This window comes from Haliotis rubra, unplaced genomic scaffold, assembly GCF_003918875.1.
Source record: "Haliotis rubra isolate DU_JTF1 unplaced genomic scaffold, ASM391887v1 Scf486, whole genome shotgun sequence".
Taxonomy (NCBI): Eukaryota; Metazoa; Mollusca; class Gastropoda; order Lepetellida; family Haliotidae; genus Haliotis; species Haliotis rubra.
The window spans coordinates 302,030-323,550 of NW_025767175.1; the positions used below are offsets into that span (position 1 = coordinate 302,030).

A 21,521-nucleotide genomic window follows, 5' to 3' on the forward strand; every position below is an offset into this window, starting at 1 on the left:
TATCATGGTGACAATATGTATCGTTACCGTTCTATGTATCAGCTGGGATTGTGGGAAAACAACATGTATCATGGTGACAATATGTATCGTTACCGTTCTATGTATCAGCTGGGATTGTGGGACAAAACAACGTTCTATGTATCATGGTGACAATATGTATCGTTATCCGTTCTATGTATCAGCTGGGATTGTGGGAAAACAACATGTATCATGGTGACAATATGTATCGTTATCGTTCTATGTATCAGCTGGGATTGTGGGAAAACAACATGTATCATGGTGACAATATGTATCGTTACCGTTTTATGTATCAGCTGGGACTGTGGGGAAAATACAATATGTCGCGTTAAGAAGCTCTATGTATCAGCTGGGATTACAACGTATCTATGTATCAGCTGGGATTGTGGGAAAACAACATGTATCATGGTGACAATATGTATTGTTACTGTTCTATGTATCAGCTGGGATTGTGGGAAAACAACATGTATCATGGTGACAATATGTATCGTTACCATTCTATGTTTCAGCTGGGATTGTGGGAAAACAACATGTATCATGGTGACAATATGTATCATTAGAGGTTTATGTATCAGCTGGGATGGTGGGAAAACAACATGTATCATGGTGACAATATGTATCGTTACCATTCTATGTATCAGCTGGGATTGTGGGAAAACAACATGTATCATGGGAAAACAACATGTATCATGGTGACAATATGTATCATTAGAGGTCTATGTATCAGCTGGGATTGTGGGAAAACAACATGTATCATGGTGACAATATGTATCGTTACCGTTCTATGTATCAGCTGGGATTGTGGGAAAACAACATGTATCATGGTGACAATATGTATCGTTACGTTCTATGTATCAGCTGGGATTGTGGGAAAACATTCATGTTTTAGGGTAGCAAAACATGCCATTAAGATCAGTGTTGTCTAACTGTTTCAGAAGCTGATCCAGCTGAACGAGCTGAGGGAGGAACTCTCTACCCTACAGAAGGCAAATGAAAAGTTTGAGGAGGAGAGGCAGTTCTGGGAGAAGGAAAAGGCGGAGTTGATGCAGAACCTCACACAGCAGGAGGCAGAGCAGACGGGGAAGTCGGAGCTGACACAGAAGCTGCAGCAGCAACTGGAAGCAGCTGAGGGGGATCTGGAGCAACTCAGGAGGGATGTTGCTGGGAAAGATGAAGAGATCGCAGCCATTCATAAATCTCTTGAAGCCAAGGATGCTGAAATTGAACAAATAAAGGTGGAGTTTCAGAAATGTGAGGATGTCAGCGACAAAACTAAAGGTGCTGAGCAGGAGAAGGATGCAAGGATTGATGAACTCAGTCAACAGATTGACTCTCAAAAGTCTGAAATTGAAGGCTATAGAAACAGGCTAGAAGCAGCTGAAGGTGAAGTGGCGAGTCTGTCTGAGAAACTGAAAGAAAGTAATTCCATGTTTGAGGATTTGGAAACTGAAAAAGTGAAATTGAATGAAGAAGCTCAGAGGTTGAATTCTAGGATAACAGAATTGGAAGAGGGAGGTAAAGAATATGAACTGACTGTTGAGAAATTAAGAAAAAGATGTAATGAGTTGGAGGGAAGTGTTGCATCCAGTTCAGAAGATGCCCAGAACGTTGTTGATGAGAAAGTTGTCCGCTTGGAGGGAAGGTTCAGGCTCTGTTAGAGCAGAAGGAGAAACTGTGTGCGGAACTGGCTCAAGCTAATGAAATCAAGGACACGCTGAACTTCGAGGTGCAAGAGTTGAGGGCTGAGGTGGAGTCCGGGAACTCTGATCCAGACTCCCAGAAGGGTCAGATTCAGGAGTGGGAGAGTCTGATGGAGATGTTGAAGAACGATAAAGATCAGGCACTTCAGGAACTGGAAGATTCCGAGAAAAGGGAGGAACTGTGTCGTAAGGAGTTGGAGTTCCTGATGACATCTCTGCATGAGGCTTTGACGGAGCGGGACACACTTCAAGACGAGGTGTTCAAGATGGCAGAGAATCCTTTGATGGATGAGATTAAGGAGATGAAGGTGATGATAGAGGACATCATCAACGAACGTAACAACCTTCAGAAGAAATGGGATGAAGCCAAAGCAACCAAGAAAGAATATGATGCTGCTATGGAAACTTTGAAGAAACAGATAGAAGAAGAAAAGCAGGAGAAAGAAAACATTGAAAGAGAGAAAGAATCAGGAGCTGTAGTCATGGAACTGTCACAAGAGAGAGAGAGACAGCTGAGGGAAGAATTAACAGAGAAGGACACTTTGGTAGTAGAATATGAAGAGAAGCTGAATCAAGAGATTGCCAAGGCAACAGGGGCTGAATCAAGAGTCAGAGAACTGGAAGAGGAAGTAGCTGGGTTGAGCACAGGTGCAGCTGAAAAGGAGGAGCAGATAAAAGAGAGACAAAATTATGCAGTAGAGTTAGAAGGTCAGATTCTGGACATGTCCAACTCTTTATCTGACAGTAAGACCAGGTATGGAGTACTGAAGGAACAGTTTGACAAGCTGACTGAGAACAGTTCTGACATCGCTACTTACTGTGAACAGATTGAAGAGCTGGGTTCTCAGAGAGATGAGGTAGCCCGTCAACGGGACATGCTTCAGACACAACTTGAACAGCTGAAGACAGAGAAGATGGACCTTGAAGGAAAGGTTGACACTCTTGGACATGATCTTCAGGCTGTTGTTGAAGAGAAAATGAAAGCTGTTGAAGAACTTGAACATGTCAAAGAGGAACTGGGTAAGGTGACTGAACAAAATGATGAAAGTCAAAGAGAAAAGGAGGCAATGAAATCGACATGTGAAGAACTGAAAACTAAGGTTTCTGATTTGGAAAATGAGAAGGTTGATTTGGAGCGTAAATTGGAGGGAAAGGATTCTGAGATGAAATGTCTGCAAGAGAGGTGTGATGACCTGGTACAAGTTCAGGAAGGCAAAGAGACAGAAATTGAAACAATGAAGACTGAGGCGAGTGAGAGACAACAGGCGACCTCTGAGGCTGATGTTGCACAGGTGGAGGAAATGGAGTTGCTCAAGGCGGAGAAGTCCGACCTGCAGGTTCAGTTTCTGATGACTCAGGAGAAACTGGCTGAGACAGAGAAAGAGATTGCATCATTGCAGAGTGAAATTCAAGCATTGAAACAAGCTGGTGGAGCGGCTTCAGTGGAAAGGGAAAAGGTTGATGCAAGGGTTAAGGAACTTGAGGAGCAAGGTGTCTTACTTCAGGAGAAACTGTCTGAGTCAGCTAAAGAAGTCACAGGTTTGCAGGGTGAGTTGGAGACGCTGAGAGCAGAAGTATCAGATCAGAAATACACTGATGGTGAGAGGGTGAAGGAACTTCAGGACAAGTTGGTGGAACTTCAAGAAGAGAAGGAAGCTGTGAGTAATACAAGTTCCAGAGATCAGGAAGAAATACAAGCTCGGGTTAATGAACTTGATGAAAGATTGTCTCAGGTGCAGGAAGAAAAGGAGACATTGAACAATAAATGTGAACAGCTGGAGGTTTCTCAGAAGCAAAAGAACTCTGAACTTGAGACTTTGAGAAGTGATCTAAGTGTCAAGAGTGATCGGGTTGTAGAGTTGGAGAGGATGTTGGATGAAAATGTGAAACTTGTTTCTGAGTTGAAGGACCAGATGTCAGGGGAACAATCAGCAGAAGCTGAGACTAAAGCTGAGTTTGCTTCATTGAATCAAAGGTTGGAAAATATGACAGTTGAATTGGATGATTTGAGAAAGGCAAATTCAAATTTGAGTGAAAATCTTAAACAAGTGTGTGATGAAAAGGAAAGCTTGTTGTCGGAATTGTCTACCCTTCAGTGTGATTTGGAAAATGTTAAAGATCAGAAAGAATCCTTGAATATTTCCTTGAAAGAAAGAGCAGAAATAGTGACAGCAGCGGAACAGAACAGTGCTGACCTGAATGAGTGTTTGAGTGAAAAAGTTTCATCAATGGAGGTTTTGGAACAGGAATTAGCTTCATTGAAGGCATCACATGAGTTGGTTTTATCTGACAAAAACAGACTTGACTCTGACCTTGAAAATTTTAAAACTCAAAAAGAAAACCTTGAAACTGAATTACATTCAGTGAGGTCAGAGTTTGTGACTTTGAAAGAAGAAAAGAATGTGCTTAATAGTGACCTTTCTTCTAAACTTGAACTGATGGTAGAACTAGAATCTAAGTGTGAAAAGCTTGAAAAAGAGATAGCTGAGAAAGACAGAGCATTTGAAGCAGTAACCTCTGATTCACAAGCTAAATCATCAGAGGAGATTATGAGACTACAGAGAGAAAAGGAGTCGGTTGAGACTTCTTTGATGGAGACAGGTGATAAGCTGTCGGATGTCCAGAAGTCCCTTGTGTTGAAGGAGGAGGAGGTGTCTACCGGCAAGTCTGTGGTGGAGGAACTGTCCCGGAAGTTGGAGGAGGTTCAGGGGCAGGCTGACGACCAGTTGCGGAACATGAAGGAGAGAGTCACTGAACTTGAAAGCAATCTTCAAGAATTAAAGGAAAGGAACTCCAGCCTACAGGTTCAGGTTCAAGAAACTACAGTCAAGGAAACTGCAGCTTTGCAACAGAGCAGTGTAAGTATGACAAAAGACAGCTGAGACATTAAGATGTATAACTGACTCATTTGGCTTTGGAAACCTGGCATTTGTTTTACTTTCCCAAATTAATTAAACCTGAGTGATTGACTATTTGAATAACACCTGACAGACCCCTGACTCACTTCTGACTGAAAACCCTACTCACAACTGCTCGAATCACTCCTGACTCTCATCTGATTAATCCTTGACTCACCTTTGATTGACCTGACTGACCCCTTAGTCACACCTGATTCATAGCACACTGACCCCTGACTGATCCTTGACTCACACCTGACCTGCCCCTGACTGATCCATGACTCACACCTGACTGAGCCCTGACTGATTCTTGACTCACACCTGACCTGCCCCTAACTGATCCTTGACTCACACCTGACCAGCCCCTGACTTATCCTTGACTCGCACCTGACTAGCCCCTGACTTATCCTTGACTCAAACCTGTCTAGCCCCTGACTTATCCTTGACTCACACCTGTCTAGCCCCTGACTGATCCTTGACTCACACCTGACCAGCCCCTGACTTATCCTTGACTCACACCCGACCAGCCCCTGACTTATCCTTGACTCACACCTGACCAGCCCCTAACTGATCCTTGACTCACACCTGACCAGCCCCTGACTTATCCTTGACTCACACCTGACCAGCCCCTAACTGATCCTTGACTCACACCTGACCAGCCCCTGACTTATCCTTGACTCACACCTGACCAGCCCCTGACTTATGCTTGACTCACACCTGACCAGCCCCTAACTGATCCTTGACTCACACCTGACCAGCCCCTGACTTATCCTTGACTCACACCTGACCAGCCCCTAACTCATCCTTGACTCACACCTGTCCAGCTCCTGACTTATCCTTGACACACACCTGACAAGCCCTCCACTGATGTTTGTTGTCTCCTGCAGAGTTCGGGTGACGAGGTCGGGCGACTGCAGGCCGAGGTGAAGACTAAGGAGGAGATGTGCAGCAAGCTGAAGCAGCTCGCCATCAAGTCCAAGAAGGAGGCCAGTGATGCCAAGTCCAAGGTACAGTACTTCAAGAGCCAAATCTTGTGATGTTAAACATAACCCCATTCTCTCACATAGTGGGTAGCTGTGGTTACCCTATCCCCACATCCATTCCTTGTTTAATAGCAGTCACAACTGAAGGTTATGGATTGCACTGTGAGAAAGGTCACCGTGTAGCCAATGTGTAGGTTTCACAGCGTATTTTTGGCTACAAATCATAAAATGTTTTCATGATGCCTAAACCTTTCTCCTCCTTATCTAACTTCTTCGGATTATGTATACAGAGTTTGTTGAAAGGGAGCTTTAAGTGAGAATTAAACATGGGTGGTGCTTCTGTTGTGATCGACATCCTTTTTTCAGGCTCTTGTTTTTATCTGGCCTTGAAGTATGACCCACTACAGGCTCTAATGGCCTTGAAGCATGACCCACAATCGAATATTATGTCAGACTGATGGTCTGTGAGCCTTGTATTTTATCACAGTAGGCTCTAATGGCCTTGAAGCATGACCCACAAAAGGGTCTAACAGCCTTGAAGCATGACCCACAATCGAATATTATGTCAGACTGATGGTCTGTGAGCCTTGTATTTTATCACAGTAGGCTCTAATGGCCTTGAAGCATAACCCACAATAGGGTCTAATGGACTTGAAGCATGACCCACTATAGGATCTAATGGCCTTGAAGCATGACCCACAGTAGGGTCTAATGGCCTTGAAGCATGACCCACAATAGGGTCTAATGGCCTTGAAGCATGACCCTCAATAGGGTTTAATGACCTTGTAGCTTCACCCACTATAGGATCTAATGGCCTTGTAGCTTCATCCACTATAGGATCTAATGGGCTTGTAGCTTCACCCACTATAGGATCTATTGACCTTATAGCTTCATCCACTATAGGATCTAATGGCCTTGTTGCTTCATCCACTATAGGATCTAATGGGCTTGTAGCTTCGTCCACTATAGGATCTAATGGCCTTGTACCTTCACCCACTATAGGATCTATTGACCTTGTAGCTTCATCCACTATAGGATCTAATGGCCTTGTAGCTTCATCCACTATAGGATCTAATGGGCTTGTACCTTCACCCACTATAGGATCTATTGACCTTATAGCTTCATCCACTATAGGATCTAATGACCTTGTAGCTTCATCCACTATAGGATCTAATGGCTTTGTAGCTTCACCCACTATAGGATCTAATGGCCTTGTAGCTTCATCCACTATAGGATCTAATGGCTTTGTAGCTTCATCCACTATAGGATCTAATGGCCTTGTAGCTTCATCCACTATAGGATCTAATGGGCTTGTAGCTTCACCCACTATAGGATCTATTGACCTTGTAGCTTCATCCACTTTAGGATCTAATGGCCTTGTAGCTTCATCCACTATAGGATCTAATGGGCTTGTAGCTTCGTCCACTATAGGATCTAATGGCCTTGTACCTTCACCCACTATAGGATCTATTGACCTTGTACCTTCACCCACTATAGGATCTAATGGGCTTGTAGCTTCATCCACTATAGGATCTATTGACCTTGTAGCTTCATCCACTATAGGATCTAATGACCTTGTAGCTTCATCCACTATAGGATCTAATGGGCTTGTAGCTTCGTCCACTATAGGATCTAATGGCTTTGTACCTTCACCCACTATAGGATCTATTGACCTTGTAGCTTCACCCACTATAGGATCTAATGGGCTTGTAGCTTCATCCACTATAGGATCTAATGGCTTTGTAGCTTCACCCACTATAGGATCTATTGACCTTGTAGCTTCATCCACTATAGGATCTAATGGCCTTGTAGCTTCATCCACTATAGGATCTAATGGGCTTGTAGCTTCGTCCACTATAGGATCTAATGGCTTTGTACCTTCACCCACTATAGGATCTATTGACCTTGTAGCTTCACCCACTATAGGATCTAATGGGCTTGTAGCTTCATCCACTATAGGATCTAATGGGCTTGTAGCTTCGTCCACTATAGGATCTAATGGCTTTGTACCTTCACCCACTATAGGATCTATTGACCTTGTAGCTTCATCCACTATAGGATCTAATGGGCTTGTAGCTTCATCCACTATAGGATCTATTGACCTTGTAGCTTCATCCACTATAGGATCTAATGGGCTTGTAGCTTCACCCACTATAGGATCTAATGACCTTGTAGCTTCATCCACTATAGGATCTAATGGCCTTGTAGCTTCATCCACTATAGGATCTAATGGCTTTGTAGCTTCACCCACTATAGGATCTAATGGCCTTGAAGAATGACCCCCTATAGAATATTATGTCAGACTGACAGTCTGTGGGCCTTGTATGTTGGCACGATAGGGTCTAATGGCCTTGAAGCACAATAAAGTCAATTGGCCTATTGTGGCATCACACTAAGGTCTTTTGGCCTTTGGGTTGCACTACCAAACTGTTGCTGGTTGCAAACATTTGTAAAAAATGTTGTTCTGTTGTTTTCAGCTTGATAATGTAACAAAGCAGCTTGAGTTAACAAAGAAGTCCTTGGCAGAAACAGAAGAGAAGTTGCAGAATGTCCAGACTGAGAGCACTAGCTCCTCCGAGCACGTCCTGGCCGAGTCCAAGCAGGTTCAGGACAACTATAAGGTCAGTTGTGTTGTCTGGACTGAGAGCTCAACATCTTCAGACTCAGCTGTCTGAGTCCAAGCAGGTTCAGGAGAACTATATGGTCAGTTGTGTTGTCTGGACTGAGAGCTCAACATCTTCAGACTCAGCTGTCTGAGTCCAAGCAGGTTCAGGAAAACTAAATTGATTTGCATGGTTGCACTCAGCAATAGTCCAGCTGTATGGCAGCGGTCTGTAAATTATTGAGTCTGGATCAGAAAATCCAGAGATTCACATCTTCAACATTGATGAAAGCTCTTGGGATCAGATGATGTGTCAACCAAATTTGACCACCCAATCCTGTTAATCCGCTCTAACAGCAAGCATGGGTTGCTGAAGACAAATTCTAACCTGGATCTTCATGAATTGGTCTCTATTGTGCCTAGTAGGTTAACAGCAACACATCATCACCTTAACTAAGATTGCTAAAATAGCTGATGAAGCGGGTGAGATACAAAGTCTCCACAGACTTCAAAAATGACTGAGTGATTATAATTGAACACTGCTGTCAGCAATATGCCAGCAGTATGACGGCATGGTACACCAGAATGGGCTTACCGACTATACCAGTTGTACCCGAGACTTTACCCAGAAGGCTCCTTCAAATTTAAATTTGGGGCAGTCGGGTAGCCTAGTGCTTAAAGCATTCGACGCCAAGCACAGTATGTGAAGCACATTTCTGGTGTATCCTAATTTGATGTTGCTGGAATATTGCTAAAGCGGTGTAAACCATTCTCATTCGCTTGCTCCCTCGATCGCTTGATCACTCACTCACTCACTCACTAAATGGCACTGTATTCATACTTAGTCATTCTCCTAATGCTTTCTGTTTTCCCTAGAGCCTTCAGGCAGACTTTGACCGTCTCCAGGACCAGCTTGACCAGGAGAAACAGCGGTCAACCCAGGCCAAGACAGACCTCCAACAGGCCGTGGAGCAACTGACCACTCTCAAGCAGGAGCTGGCCGACACCAAGGAGGAGAAGGACAGACTCAACAGACATATCGAGTCGGCATCCACAGATGTCAAGGTCAGTAGAGTATTGAACAGCAAATCCTCCCGTTACATGACCTTGAATTTAAAAGTATCAAAACACAGTCCGATTTTAGGCTACAATTATTGTAACTTTCTCACTTTCAGCCTAGATTTACAACTGTTGTACATGTTATTAGCATCCATTGTAACAGAGTATAAACCAGCTGTACATGATCTACACATGGAGCTATCTGCAGGAAGTGTTCATTCCTAAAGACTATCAACAGAACCTGCTTAACTCAGAATGAATTTTCAAAGAAGTTGTGAAGATTGAGTTAATTGTTTGTTGGCTGACACCATCATCTCCCTTTTCAGACTCGTGAGGCTGGTCTTGAGGAGCAGAAGGCCAAGATGAAGGCCATGGAGAGTGAGACGTCTGCTTTGCGAATACAGCTGGAAGAGGTTGTCAAGGACAAACAGAAGGTCAGTCAATACTGGGTGTGGATCCGTTGATGCTGTGTTTGAGTCCAAAATCGATTGTGGCTTCCACCTTCTTCAAGCTGATCGCAGGAATATATCTGAAACCAAATTAACCTGTCATAACAACATTTTTCAGTTTCGTATTTCGTTTCTTGCTTCTTGCATATTGATCAAGAATATCCATTGTCCGGGTACACATTCCTCTGAGCATTGTTAGTGGTAGGGTGATTGTAACTCCCATACTTTAACATAGATAATGCCCAATTGCGTAGATCAATGCTCATTGCTGTTGATCCATGGATTGTCTGGTCCAGATTCGATTATTTACAGACTGCCACCACATAGCTGGAATATTGCTGAGTGTGGCATAAAACTCAACTCACTCACTCACTCACTACCCGTGAAGGTCCGGCTTAGAATATTGGCCTTCAGTGACCCATGCTTGCCGTAAGAGGCGACTAACGGTATCGGGTGGTCAGGCTCGCTGACTTGGTTGACACATGTCATCGGTTCCCAATTACGCAGATCGATGTTCATGCTGTTGATCACTGGATTGTCTGGTCCAGGCTTGATTATGTACAGACCGCCGCCATATAGCTGGAATATTGCTGAGTTTCAGCGTAAAACTAAACTCACTCACTCACTCACTCACATAGATAATGATGGTCACTTTGTGGAATAGGTCTCTTGTTTTAAGAACTGTAAATGTGAGTTTGTTCTGTGACATCCCGAGTGGTGATTGTCTCCAGGCCGACGAGGACCACCAGGAGAAGGAGAAGCAGCTGAAGGCAGACATAGAACAGCAGAAGAAGATGGTGGGGAAGAAGGAGGAAGAAATCAAGAGACTGCAGGAGCAGCTCGGCACAGCTAAACAGGTGAGAGTAGGGAGAAGAAGAGGGGGAGAAGGGTGAAACTGACAGGAATAGAGGGGGAGGAAGATGAGAGGTGAGATTGGCAGAACACTGTGAGGTTGAGAGGGGATTTAAGGTTTGAAGAAGAAGAGGTGGGAGGTTGATGAAGGTGAGATTATGAGGGCGAGAGAGGCGGTGAGGTTGAAAGTAAGGATGTGGTTGAAAGGGGAGAGGCACAGAAGAGAAAGACGGAGGAGGATGAGAGGTGAGGACAAGAGAAGACTATTTGGAGTGTATGCTAAGAGTGAGAAAAGATGAGCAGAAAGGTGGTGAGGATAAGAGGTGAGGACAAGAGAAGACTATTTGGAGTGTATGCTAAGAGTGAGAAAAGATGAGCAGAAAGGTGGTGAGGATAAGAGGTGAGGACAAGAGAAGACTGTATTTGGAGTGTATGCTAAGAGTGAGAAAAGATGAGCAGAAAGGTGGTGAGGATGAGAGGTGATTTGGAAGAAGATGAGGACGGTTAGAATGAGAGATGAGATCTGGGGAGGAGAAAAGAAAAGAGGAATGTGAGAGCTGAGGATATGAGAAGAGGTCAAAATTGATAGAGTAATTAGAGAGGTGGTGGTGATGGGGTTCGAAGAGTGAGGTTTCAGAGGAGGTTGACGTATGAAAGGAGGGAAAAGTGTGCAGGGCGAGGGCTAGAGATGGATTGAAAGAGAGGCGAGCTTGGGGTGAAGCATCATAGAAATCTTTGAAGAACGTATGATGTGAGGCTCCATATGATGGTTGAGTTAATGGAAACTGAAAATACTGACAAAGAATTAAATATGCGAAGTGAGTCGGTTTGTGTTCCTGGGTGATATCTCGTTGTTTCTGCACATGTCAGGAAGCCAGCCAGAGCAACATGATGGACCTTGAGATGGCAGACTACGAGCGGACGATCCGCACTCTCAACGACCAGCTGAAGGAGAAAGACTCCTCCATGGAGAAGATGAAGTCAGAGGTGGAACAGATGGAACAGAATTCAGCCCGACTCAAGGAACAGATGGGTTAGTGCTTGTTGATCTCTGTTGGGAGAATAGTGTTAGCTGTACACCCACCTATGTCAACTTTCAAGTTGTGACGAGTATGACTGTAACGTAATACTTGTGTGGATCAGGGTAGAGATTTGAGTAGGGTTTCTTAGAAGCCGTCACGGTATCTGCGAGTTTTTTCATTCAAAACGTTATTCTAATTACATGTATTATGGTTCCAATTTATTGGGTGGTTTTCACATGTATTTGACTAATAAACATGATGAAAGGGTCAGATGAAATGAAGATGGCTCTTCTACACAATTTCATCAAATGCAAATTCACTGCATTTTGTGGAAATATGATCTGTGATGCTGCTATGATATAACTGGAATGTGACTGATAAAATGTTAGCAATAATAGCAAAGATAGAAGAACAACGAAAATGAATATTGATAATCAACAATATTTGACCTGAGTCACTGCTTTCAACTTCTGGTGCCTGGTCAGGCTCTGATTTCTGGAAACAAACTTAAGTTTTTACTCAAATTTCAAACTGAGTTTGTCAATTAGAAACAGCTGAATTTTTAACTCAAGTGTATTTGTAAAATAAAAAGCCCAAAGAACTTAAGTAATCTATCCACAAACTCAAATTGTTTACTATGTTTGAGTTTAATATCGATTTCAGTTTATTCTGGGAAATGCATTTTCCTGCATTGTCTCAAATTTGAGTAAAAACTCAAAACAAAACAAAAAGGACTTAAGTTTGTTTCGAGAAATCGGGCCCAAAACTGGCTAGCACAACTGCCTTGATGTAACAGTGATTGTGATGGTAGCATAAAATAACATTCACTCACTTATGTCACCTGACAGAGAAGGTGGAGGAACTACGTCTCCAGGCCGAGGATCGAGGCAATAAACTGAAGCAGCTCCTCGTCAAGACAAAGAAGGATCTGGCTGATGCCAAGAAAGTAGTGAGTGGTCTTACAGTCGTTCTTATGACAAGCCTCTTGTGATTTTACTGGAATACTGCTAAAAGTGGCATAAAACCCTACTCACTCTTACATCAAGCACTCACATCGACAGTAACTTTTACTAAAGTCCGTTTGAGTCAGAAACGGACCAATGAATTGCAAATTTTATCATTGTACAAAATTGCCACATAAATATAGTACACATGTTTATCATTTACTAATACCCAACAGCTTTCTTATATTTGAAAATTTTCCGGACTCCACCAAATAAGTTCTTTAAGAAACTATCATTAAAATTTTGACACAGTTCACTATTTGTTACGAGGGAGGAGTGCAGAGAAAGGGACAGCCAGGTGTGCGAGAAAGGATGGAGACGGCACAGCACAGGTTAATGAATCAATAACTTGGTGGGCACTTGTGCACGTGCTTCTCTAACACCTGGCTGTCCCTTTCTCTGCACTCCTCCCTGGTAACAAATAGTGAACTGTGTCAAAATTTTAATGATAGTTTCTTAAAGAACTTATTTGGTGGAGTCCGGAAAATTTTCAAATATAAGAAAGCTGTTGGGTATTAGTAAATGATAAACATGTGTACTATTTATATTTATGTGGCAATTTTGTACAATGATAAAATTTGCAATTCATCGGTCCGTTTCTGACTCAAATGGACTGTACCTGTTTTAGGGACCGGCCATTTATTACAGGTGTGTATGGGTCAGAGGTCTTTGATACACGAATGTAGTGAAAATCACGACCTTTCCCTAAGGGCATCATTTTTTTTGTGTGTTTCACGTAGCCACCAAATTCTAACATGGGTCAGTCGGTCGGTCGGGAAAACGAAAACAAAGAAAGAAAAAACAACATCTGAATAATGTTCTTGATTCTCATTAATTGTAATTCTTATCAGAATGTCTCGCGTTCTTTGGACTTGTGGCAGTGACTGGTTTAAAGATAAACATTTTATATGACAAGGCAGTACGTTGTAGGTTTGAGTCAGCGGTGTTGGAATGAATAAAAAAGTTTGGGGGTGGGGGGTGTCAGCAATAATATTAGAAGGGTCGGTCGGGCGATGAGAAACATCAAAAATAAAAATGCTGCCCTAGTACTTGTCATATGTATAGATGGCCTTACCCTTGTCCTTGCACTTTTTGTTCATACTAATGCACATTACACTTCATTATGAAATGGCCATCAGGTCTGAACTAGACAGCATGAGCATTGTCCTACACAGCTGGGATACGATGACATGTTTCAACCAAGTCAGCGAATCTGACCACCCGATCCCGTTAGTCGCCTCTTACTACAAGCATGGGTCACTGAAGACCAATTCTAACCCTGATGTTCACGGGTATACAGGGTACATTGTCGGGTCAGACTGAATCTGGGAAGGTCACCAAAACATATGACAGTCTCTAACATACAGTCATAAAACATAATACATATAATTTTTCCTTATCCTGACTCATGCTCTTTTTGCTTGTCTTCTTCTTCTTGCGAACATAGTGGAACACTTGTATCTCCCTAATTGAAGCTCCCTTCAATTTAAAATCACTAATTAGTATTCACCACGAGTTACCTCCTTTCCACAAGCGCGGGAATGAGGGCGCCACCTCTACCCATGTGCCTCACTCTCTACTTCTTCGCCCAGTGAGCTGGACGTGAGAGCGCCTGTGTCTCCCGACACACTATATCCTTTGAATTATATTTAGTTAGTTACCTCGTATAGACATCTATAGAGGTTTAGCTAGTATCCTTCAACGATTATATATTGATATTTAGTCGTTTTTCTACAGTTTATTCACGGGACGCCGTGTTTGTTTCAGTGGATTACGTTGATGAAAATTCTGTACTATTGCAGATTACGCGTTTTTATGCTGCTGCTGATCCGCCTTTAATATGATGTACGGCCATGTTTATTATATTCACATTGCAGTTGCGGTACTAATTTATCCAATTCTACCTTTTATTAATATTTACTTTGCGTTTGGCACGCACAGCAGATAGGTCGTCATTATGCAGAGTCTAGTATGACTGATACACGGAACCCTCGCCAGTCTACTGCTGTTGGCGACTCCCCTCCCGTGTGGTGTTCCGCTAGAGTGGTGGAGAGGTGTGGGGCGTAGTCCGCCATCTCCAAGAAGCATCCTGCTTCCCCAGACATCCCATCGCCGCAGCAGAAGACTAGAGGGTTTTTCTACTACATCTCAACAACCGAGACCGTTCCCATCGAAGTTTTGGGCCTGTATGATGATCAGCCGGTCATCATACCGGATGTACATCAAAGATTGACCGATGTCGGCACAGATCAGCATGCAGCCTGATGTACCAACGCAGATATGCGATGATCGTCCTGAGGGTCCCATCATTACCAACACTCAACGCAGACGCCGCGCACCCAGGGCAGCGTCGACCTCTGAGGGAAAATCAACGAAGTCTACTAGGACTTTCTCAACCGAGATTGTTCCAGCCGATGACCTGGACCTCTACGATGATCAGCTGATCATCATCCCCGGCATGCGCCACAAGAAAGCGACCGGGGACAGCTACAACGACATCAGCAGAGATCACCATGCAGCCTGATGCCTCTACACTGATGTCGGACGATTTTCGGTGGACCCCTCCATTAACACCGCAGATAAAGCACCGGCGACCCTGCAAATTCGCAGACCATCCCAGAAGACATGATGCGACAAATTATGAACATCATGGAGGACCAATATCTGCGGTAGCAGGGTCCGAGCCTTCGCGAAGGCTCCAACGTAGACAGCACCCCAGAGGCACCCCCCGTCAACGTAGCAGCCAGGACGATGTCACCTTCGCGAAGGAAGTCACGGACCACCTTGACGAAGGACCTAGATGTACAGCCTTCGCGAAGGCGGAAAGAACCTAGATGTACAGCCTTCGCGAAGGACTTCGCGAAGGCAGGATAGATCATCACCTTATGCGGTTTCATCCCTAGATGTGGACTCGGACCATCAGACATCACGGAAGCCTTCGCGAAGGTCATATCGTCGTTCCCCCGGACCGGACGCAGAGGAAGCTTCGCGAAGGCATGCGCGAAGGACACCTGAATCCAGATCATCATCATCTAGAAGGACATCGAGGGACTATACAAGAGCTTGTGAAACTATCAACGTTCCCCTCACAAGTCTCGAGAAGATCAACCCATAGACAAGTTGATCATCGATATCAAGTATAAGAACTACAATCGTATATTGGTTCTGTTGAATCCATGACGAGAGATGTATGTTCGCTGGCCTAAATAGATCTAGAACGATCAATTAGACACTTATCACCAGACTTCGTGAATAACGACTTCTGAATATGATAAGATGATCCATGCGGCCCTACTTTTAGGCAAGCGCCACGATCCCACATCCTGTTAAACACAGAGGCTGTTCACGAAGCAAAAGCTCATATATATATTATATATATATATATATATACTAATCGGGCTTTGATTTCGACACCTTCGCGATGGTCGCGAAGGCTAAGTGGCTCCAAGTCTACTTCACCCAGAAGATCTAGAAGGGATACTTCGAGAACTTCGCGAAGTCTCCGGGCGTTCACCGAGGAAGTCTCCTCCAAGGTTTCCATATACTAGCCACTTTCGTCATATATAGCTACTCGTCAGTCCGTTTCAAGACGCCGCATAAGTTGATTATCAACTGTATGCCAGATGCCGTCTATAAGCCTACGCGAAGATAATTGCTCAGGCTATTTACAACACAGAACGCCGCTGTATTATTAGTCAACGACATTTCATAGATCTTCACAGAAATCAACTATTCATTATAAATTGCTAATATACAATCCCCGGACGACGATACACGATTATCTACATGCGTGACCATTACGCATATCTGCAGACAATTCAATATCGAAATTGAACAGCAGCCTTGTTACAGCGAGTATAACTCTTAATCGTCAAAGTTTCTGAGAAGAAATATGTACAACAAGTTCAACGTTAATTCTACAATTATGACGATACATTCATGTATACAGTCTACAAGCTCACAACTTGCAAGTTGTTTATACCCTTATATATAAGGAAGTCGGAATTATATTCAAAACTGAAATTACTTTCACGACAACCAGGAAAATAACCTACCCAGCATAAAATTACAGAGCGAGATATTTTGGCGGGAGGTTTCAGCGGTTACCATTAACCCTCGAAACACGTGGTCACTCGGATAACCGGGAAGCTACGGTGAAGACCGGCGTTTATGCTAATATCAACGACGACAAGAATTTATTCAAGGTGGGTTTTTTTCCCGCTACACCGGTGACATCACAGCGCGGGTATTATACAGAATCAAAATGCCTTGTTCTGATTGGACCGCGAGGGACAACGACCTACACAGAGGTCGATCTCTATTCACAGTTCAAGACTTACGTCACAAGTGACAACTATATATCAGTGAACGAGCAAGCCTCATTACAGTCCAGTTAACCTGAACATTCATGATTAGACTGCCTTTCTTCAAGTTAGAGACCTCCCCTGTCAAGTATAGACGAGGGATCGGCAGTCAGGCGATTTTACATAAAGTTCAACGAGGACAGACACACCTGGTTGTGCACCTACATCGACAAGGACTTCGCAGCGAATTACCTAGACGAAAGATACAAGTGGATCTAAATCCACAGCGTTTCAGACTACAGCTGAATTTCATCAAGCTACTAACACAACTAGATGGTTAGTAAACCTACTAAACTTCTGTTTGGAGAATAAAGCGGAAATTTCTTCCCAACCTGGGGATATGAATATAGTGCTCCAACACCTCACAAGTGAGGTTTATGAACACGCTGGATGACATACTTGGACCCCATGATACGATGATTCTATCAAGATGGCCAGCAAGAGCACTGTAAATTTATCTCCACCAAACCAAACAGGAGGAAAAAATGCAACAGATTATTTCCTCTATCATCAACTTACGCAGAGTGAAGTCTCATGTACTATATCTCCATTTGGATCAGAACTGTCATACTACGTGCATATGCGGATGGACCTATTCCGACCCTCCATGAGCTTAATACTCATGATATTATAGCTTAACTTCTACAATTGTTCTACACAAATGTGATTGAAATAATGGAGGGTTTATTTCTGAAATCCGATATGGTGGTTGCAAACCATTATCTGAGAGATATCACCACCGAGGACGTCTCAGGTATACACCAATTCGATCCCATGGTCCTCGCAGACAACAGCTGACAGTTCCTCGGAGAAGATAAGTCAATCTAACAGATTTTTACTTATCTTATAACAATACTAAATAGCTTCATGCTATATATAATTTACTTAAGTTCCTTTTATCATCACAGTACTATGATTATTACATCATACAATATATAAGTTAACAACTCTACAGAGTTTGTTATTATATATATTTACCTTAAGTTATTCATATCTTAAGAGTAATACTATGGTTACATGATAAATGCATTAGCTAACAAACTCTACAGAGTTTTTGGCTATTTTATACATAGCTTAAGTTAATTAAGCTAACAAACTCTATGGAGTTTTACTATTATATAGGTAACTTAAGCTAATTATACCTTAAGCATAGTACTATACTCATATTATTAAAATATATTGGCTAACAAACTCTAAGGAGTTTTGCTATTATATAGGTAGCTTAAGCTTATTCATATCTTAAGCTTAGTACTATGTTTATATCATATAAGTAGATTAGCTAACAAACTCTAAAGAGTTTTTGCTATTTGGCTTAAGTATCATCATATTTCTAAGCAATATGGTTATATTATAACATGTATTAGCTAACAAACTCTACAGAGTTTTAGCTATTATATATGTAACTTAAGCTTATTCATATCTTAAAGCGCAGTACTATGTTTATATCATATAGGTATATTAGCTATCAAAACTCTAAAAGAGGGTTTTGCTATTATATATTTCCGCTTAAGTTTCATCATATTTTAAGCTTTATGGTTACATTATAACATGTATTAGCTAACAAACTCTACGGAGTTCTTGCTATTATATATGTAGCTTAAGTTTTCCTTCATAAGCTCAATACTAGGTTTATATCATAGCTAACAAACTCTAAAGGGTTGTTTTTAAGCTATTATACAATTAGCTTAAGTTTTCATCATATCTTAAGCAGTATGTTTACATTATAAAGGTATTAGCTAACAAAACTTCGACGGAGTTTTGTTATTATATATATATAGCTTAAGTTTCATCATAACTTAAGCTCAGTACTATGTTTTTAACATAAAAGTATATTAGTTAATAAACTCTAAGGAGTTTATTTTGCTATATACATTTAGCTTAAGTCTAATCTTATCTTAAGCTTAGTACTATGGTTACACTATAAACATATTAGCTAATAAACTCTACAGAGTTTTTGGCTATTATATATGTAGCTTAAGTTAATAATATCTTAAGCACAATACTATACTCATATTGTAAAATATATTAGCTAACAAACTCTCACGGAGTTCTGCTATTATATATGTAGCTTAAGTTCATTATATCTTAAGCACACTACTATACTCATATTGTAAAATATATTAGCTAACAAACTCTCATGGAGTTTTGCTATTATATATGTAGCTTAAGTTAATTATATCTTAAGCACACTACTATACTCATATTGTAAAAATATATTAGCTAACAAAACCCTACAGAGTTTTGCTATATATATGTAGCTTAAGTTAATTATATCTTAAGCTCAGTACTATACTAATATTATAAATATATATTAGCTAACAAACTCTACAGAGTTTGGCTATTATATATGTAGCTTAAGTTAATTATAGCTTAAGCACAGTACTATACTCATATTATAAAAATATATTAGCTAACAAACTCTACAGAGTTTGGCTATTATATATGTAGCTTAAGTTAATTATAGCTTAAGCACAGTACTATACTCATATTATAAAAAAATATATTAGCTAACAAACTCTACAGAGTTTTGCTATTATATATGTAGCTAAAGCTTATTCATATCTTAAGCTCAGCATTATATCTATATCATATAAGTATATTAACTAACAAACTCTAAAGAGTTTGCTATTATATAAATAGCTTAAGTTTAATCATATCTTAAGCTTAGTACTATGTTATATCTTAAAGTATTTTAGCTAACAAACTCTAAGGAGTTTATACTAGCATATTAACAAGCTTAAGTCTATTAGTCTTAAGCATTGTATTAATGTTATATTTACTTTATCATAATAAGTACATGGTAATAACCTTTTATATGGCAGCTGATAAGTTAGCACTAGCAGCAGGAATTCATCAGTTCAGTGCCTTTATGAAGTTCCCATAGGGTTATTACAATCATCACAGTTCAAATCACTAATTATTAAAAATCCAAAGTATTAGATATTCCCACCTCCGTTCGTTAGTAGGATGCTACAAACAAAAAGAGCATGAGTCAGGATAAGGAAAAATATGTAATTTTGGAGTAAAATTGATATTTTATACTTATCCTGACTCATGAGGTCAGCCCTCCCATCCTCCCCAAATAACACTTTGGATTTCCCTGTAAATTCAAATGTTGGGCTCAGTATATGAGGAGAGAGTGAGGCACATGGGTAGAGGTGGCGCCCTCGTTCCCGAGCTTGTGGAAAGGAGGTAACTCGTGGTGAATACTAATTAGTGATTTTAAATTGAAGGGAGCTTCAATTAGGGAGATACAAGTGTTCCACTATGTTCGCAAGAAGAAGAAGACAAGCAAAAAGAGCATGAGTCAGGATAAGTATAAAATATCAATTTTACTCCAAAAATTACATTTTTGGGAGTCATAAAAAATTTACAGACTGTCATCATATAGCTGGAATATTGCTGAGTGCGGCATAAACAAAACTTACTCAATAAATGGCCGGTCTAAACACCTTAGACTTACAGTGTATTGTGGTTTAAACATATTTATTTCATGAAAAAGCAACCACAGAATTTTCATGAGTTGGATTGGTCAACAAGCTCAAAAGAACTTATATGAAGACCGCTCCAATATACTGCCTGACTGACTGAGTTTGGTTTTACGCCGCTTATAGCAATATTCCAGCAACATCACGGCGGGGGACACCAGAAGTGGGCTTCACACTTTGTAGCTCCAATATACATAGATATATGAAACAGTATCATGACAAGAAAAGATGATATCTAAAATGAAAGTAGATGGTATGACATGTAGTCGGAAAATTAAAATCATGATGGTTGTATACATTTATGGCATCTGCAGTGTATTGTTGGTTCATGTGTTCACTATTTAGTTTCATGAATGTCTTGGACCGCCTCCGTGGTGTAGTGGTTAGAGCCGTCCGCCCGGAGAGCGGAAGGTCGTGGGTTCGATCGCCGACCGCGTCATACCAAAAGACATTAAGATATGGTACTTGTTGGTCCCTGCCTGGCGTCCGGCTTTCATGGGTACAAGGACTGGTCGGCTCGGAGTCAGTATAATGTGTCTGAGTGAGGTATTCATGCTTCACTGCGGCATGGTATCTCAGTGGGCTAGCACTATAAAACCAGCTTAAGTCTGGGCTAGTACAAGCAGCCGCACATAGACATACACACGCATGCACGTCGTCATATGAGCGAAATATTCTCAAGTACGACGTTAAACCCAATTTCACCTCGCCTCATGAATGTCTTGACTCAGTGACTGAGTAGGGGTGGTGGGGTGGCTTAGTGGTTATACCGTTCGCTTGTCATGTCGAAGACCTGGGTTTAATTCCCCACATGGGTTCAATGTGTGAAGCCCATTTCTGGTATATCCCGCTGTGATATTGCTGAAATGTTGCTAAAGGCGGCATAAACCTAGACTCACTCACTCACTCGTTGATTGAGTCTCGTCTCCAGTATTTTATACAGAAACTGTAATTACTTTCGCCGATGTATAAAATTGAGTGATGGCGGGAATAACAAGGATAGAAAGTAGCATCCATTGACTTTGTTTGTTCCTTTAACCAGCTTGCAGTGTGGAATACGCGATATCGAGGGTTAATACATGA

General features: G+C 41.7%; 1 protein-coding gene across 1 annotated transcript in view; it reads left to right on the plus strand.

The window, feature by feature from the left end:
- The window catches only part of LOC124291209 (GRIP and coiled-coil domain-containing protein 2-like), a 62,569-nt gene that overhangs the window by 15,946 nt on the left and 25,102 nt on the right, over positions 1–21,521 (plus strand). Inside the window, 9 exon segments of the mRNA XM_046728145.1 lie at positions 954–1,654; positions 1,657–4,576; positions 5,503–5,622; positions 8,076–8,219; positions 9,077–9,265; positions 9,586–9,693; positions 10,440–10,565; positions 11,431–11,593; positions 12,431–12,531. Of these exon segments, the coding sequence (XP_046584101.1) occupies positions 954–1,654; positions 1,657–4,576; positions 5,503–5,622; positions 8,076–8,219; positions 9,077–9,265; positions 9,586–9,693; positions 10,440–10,565; positions 11,431–11,593; positions 12,431–12,531 (4,572 nt within the window).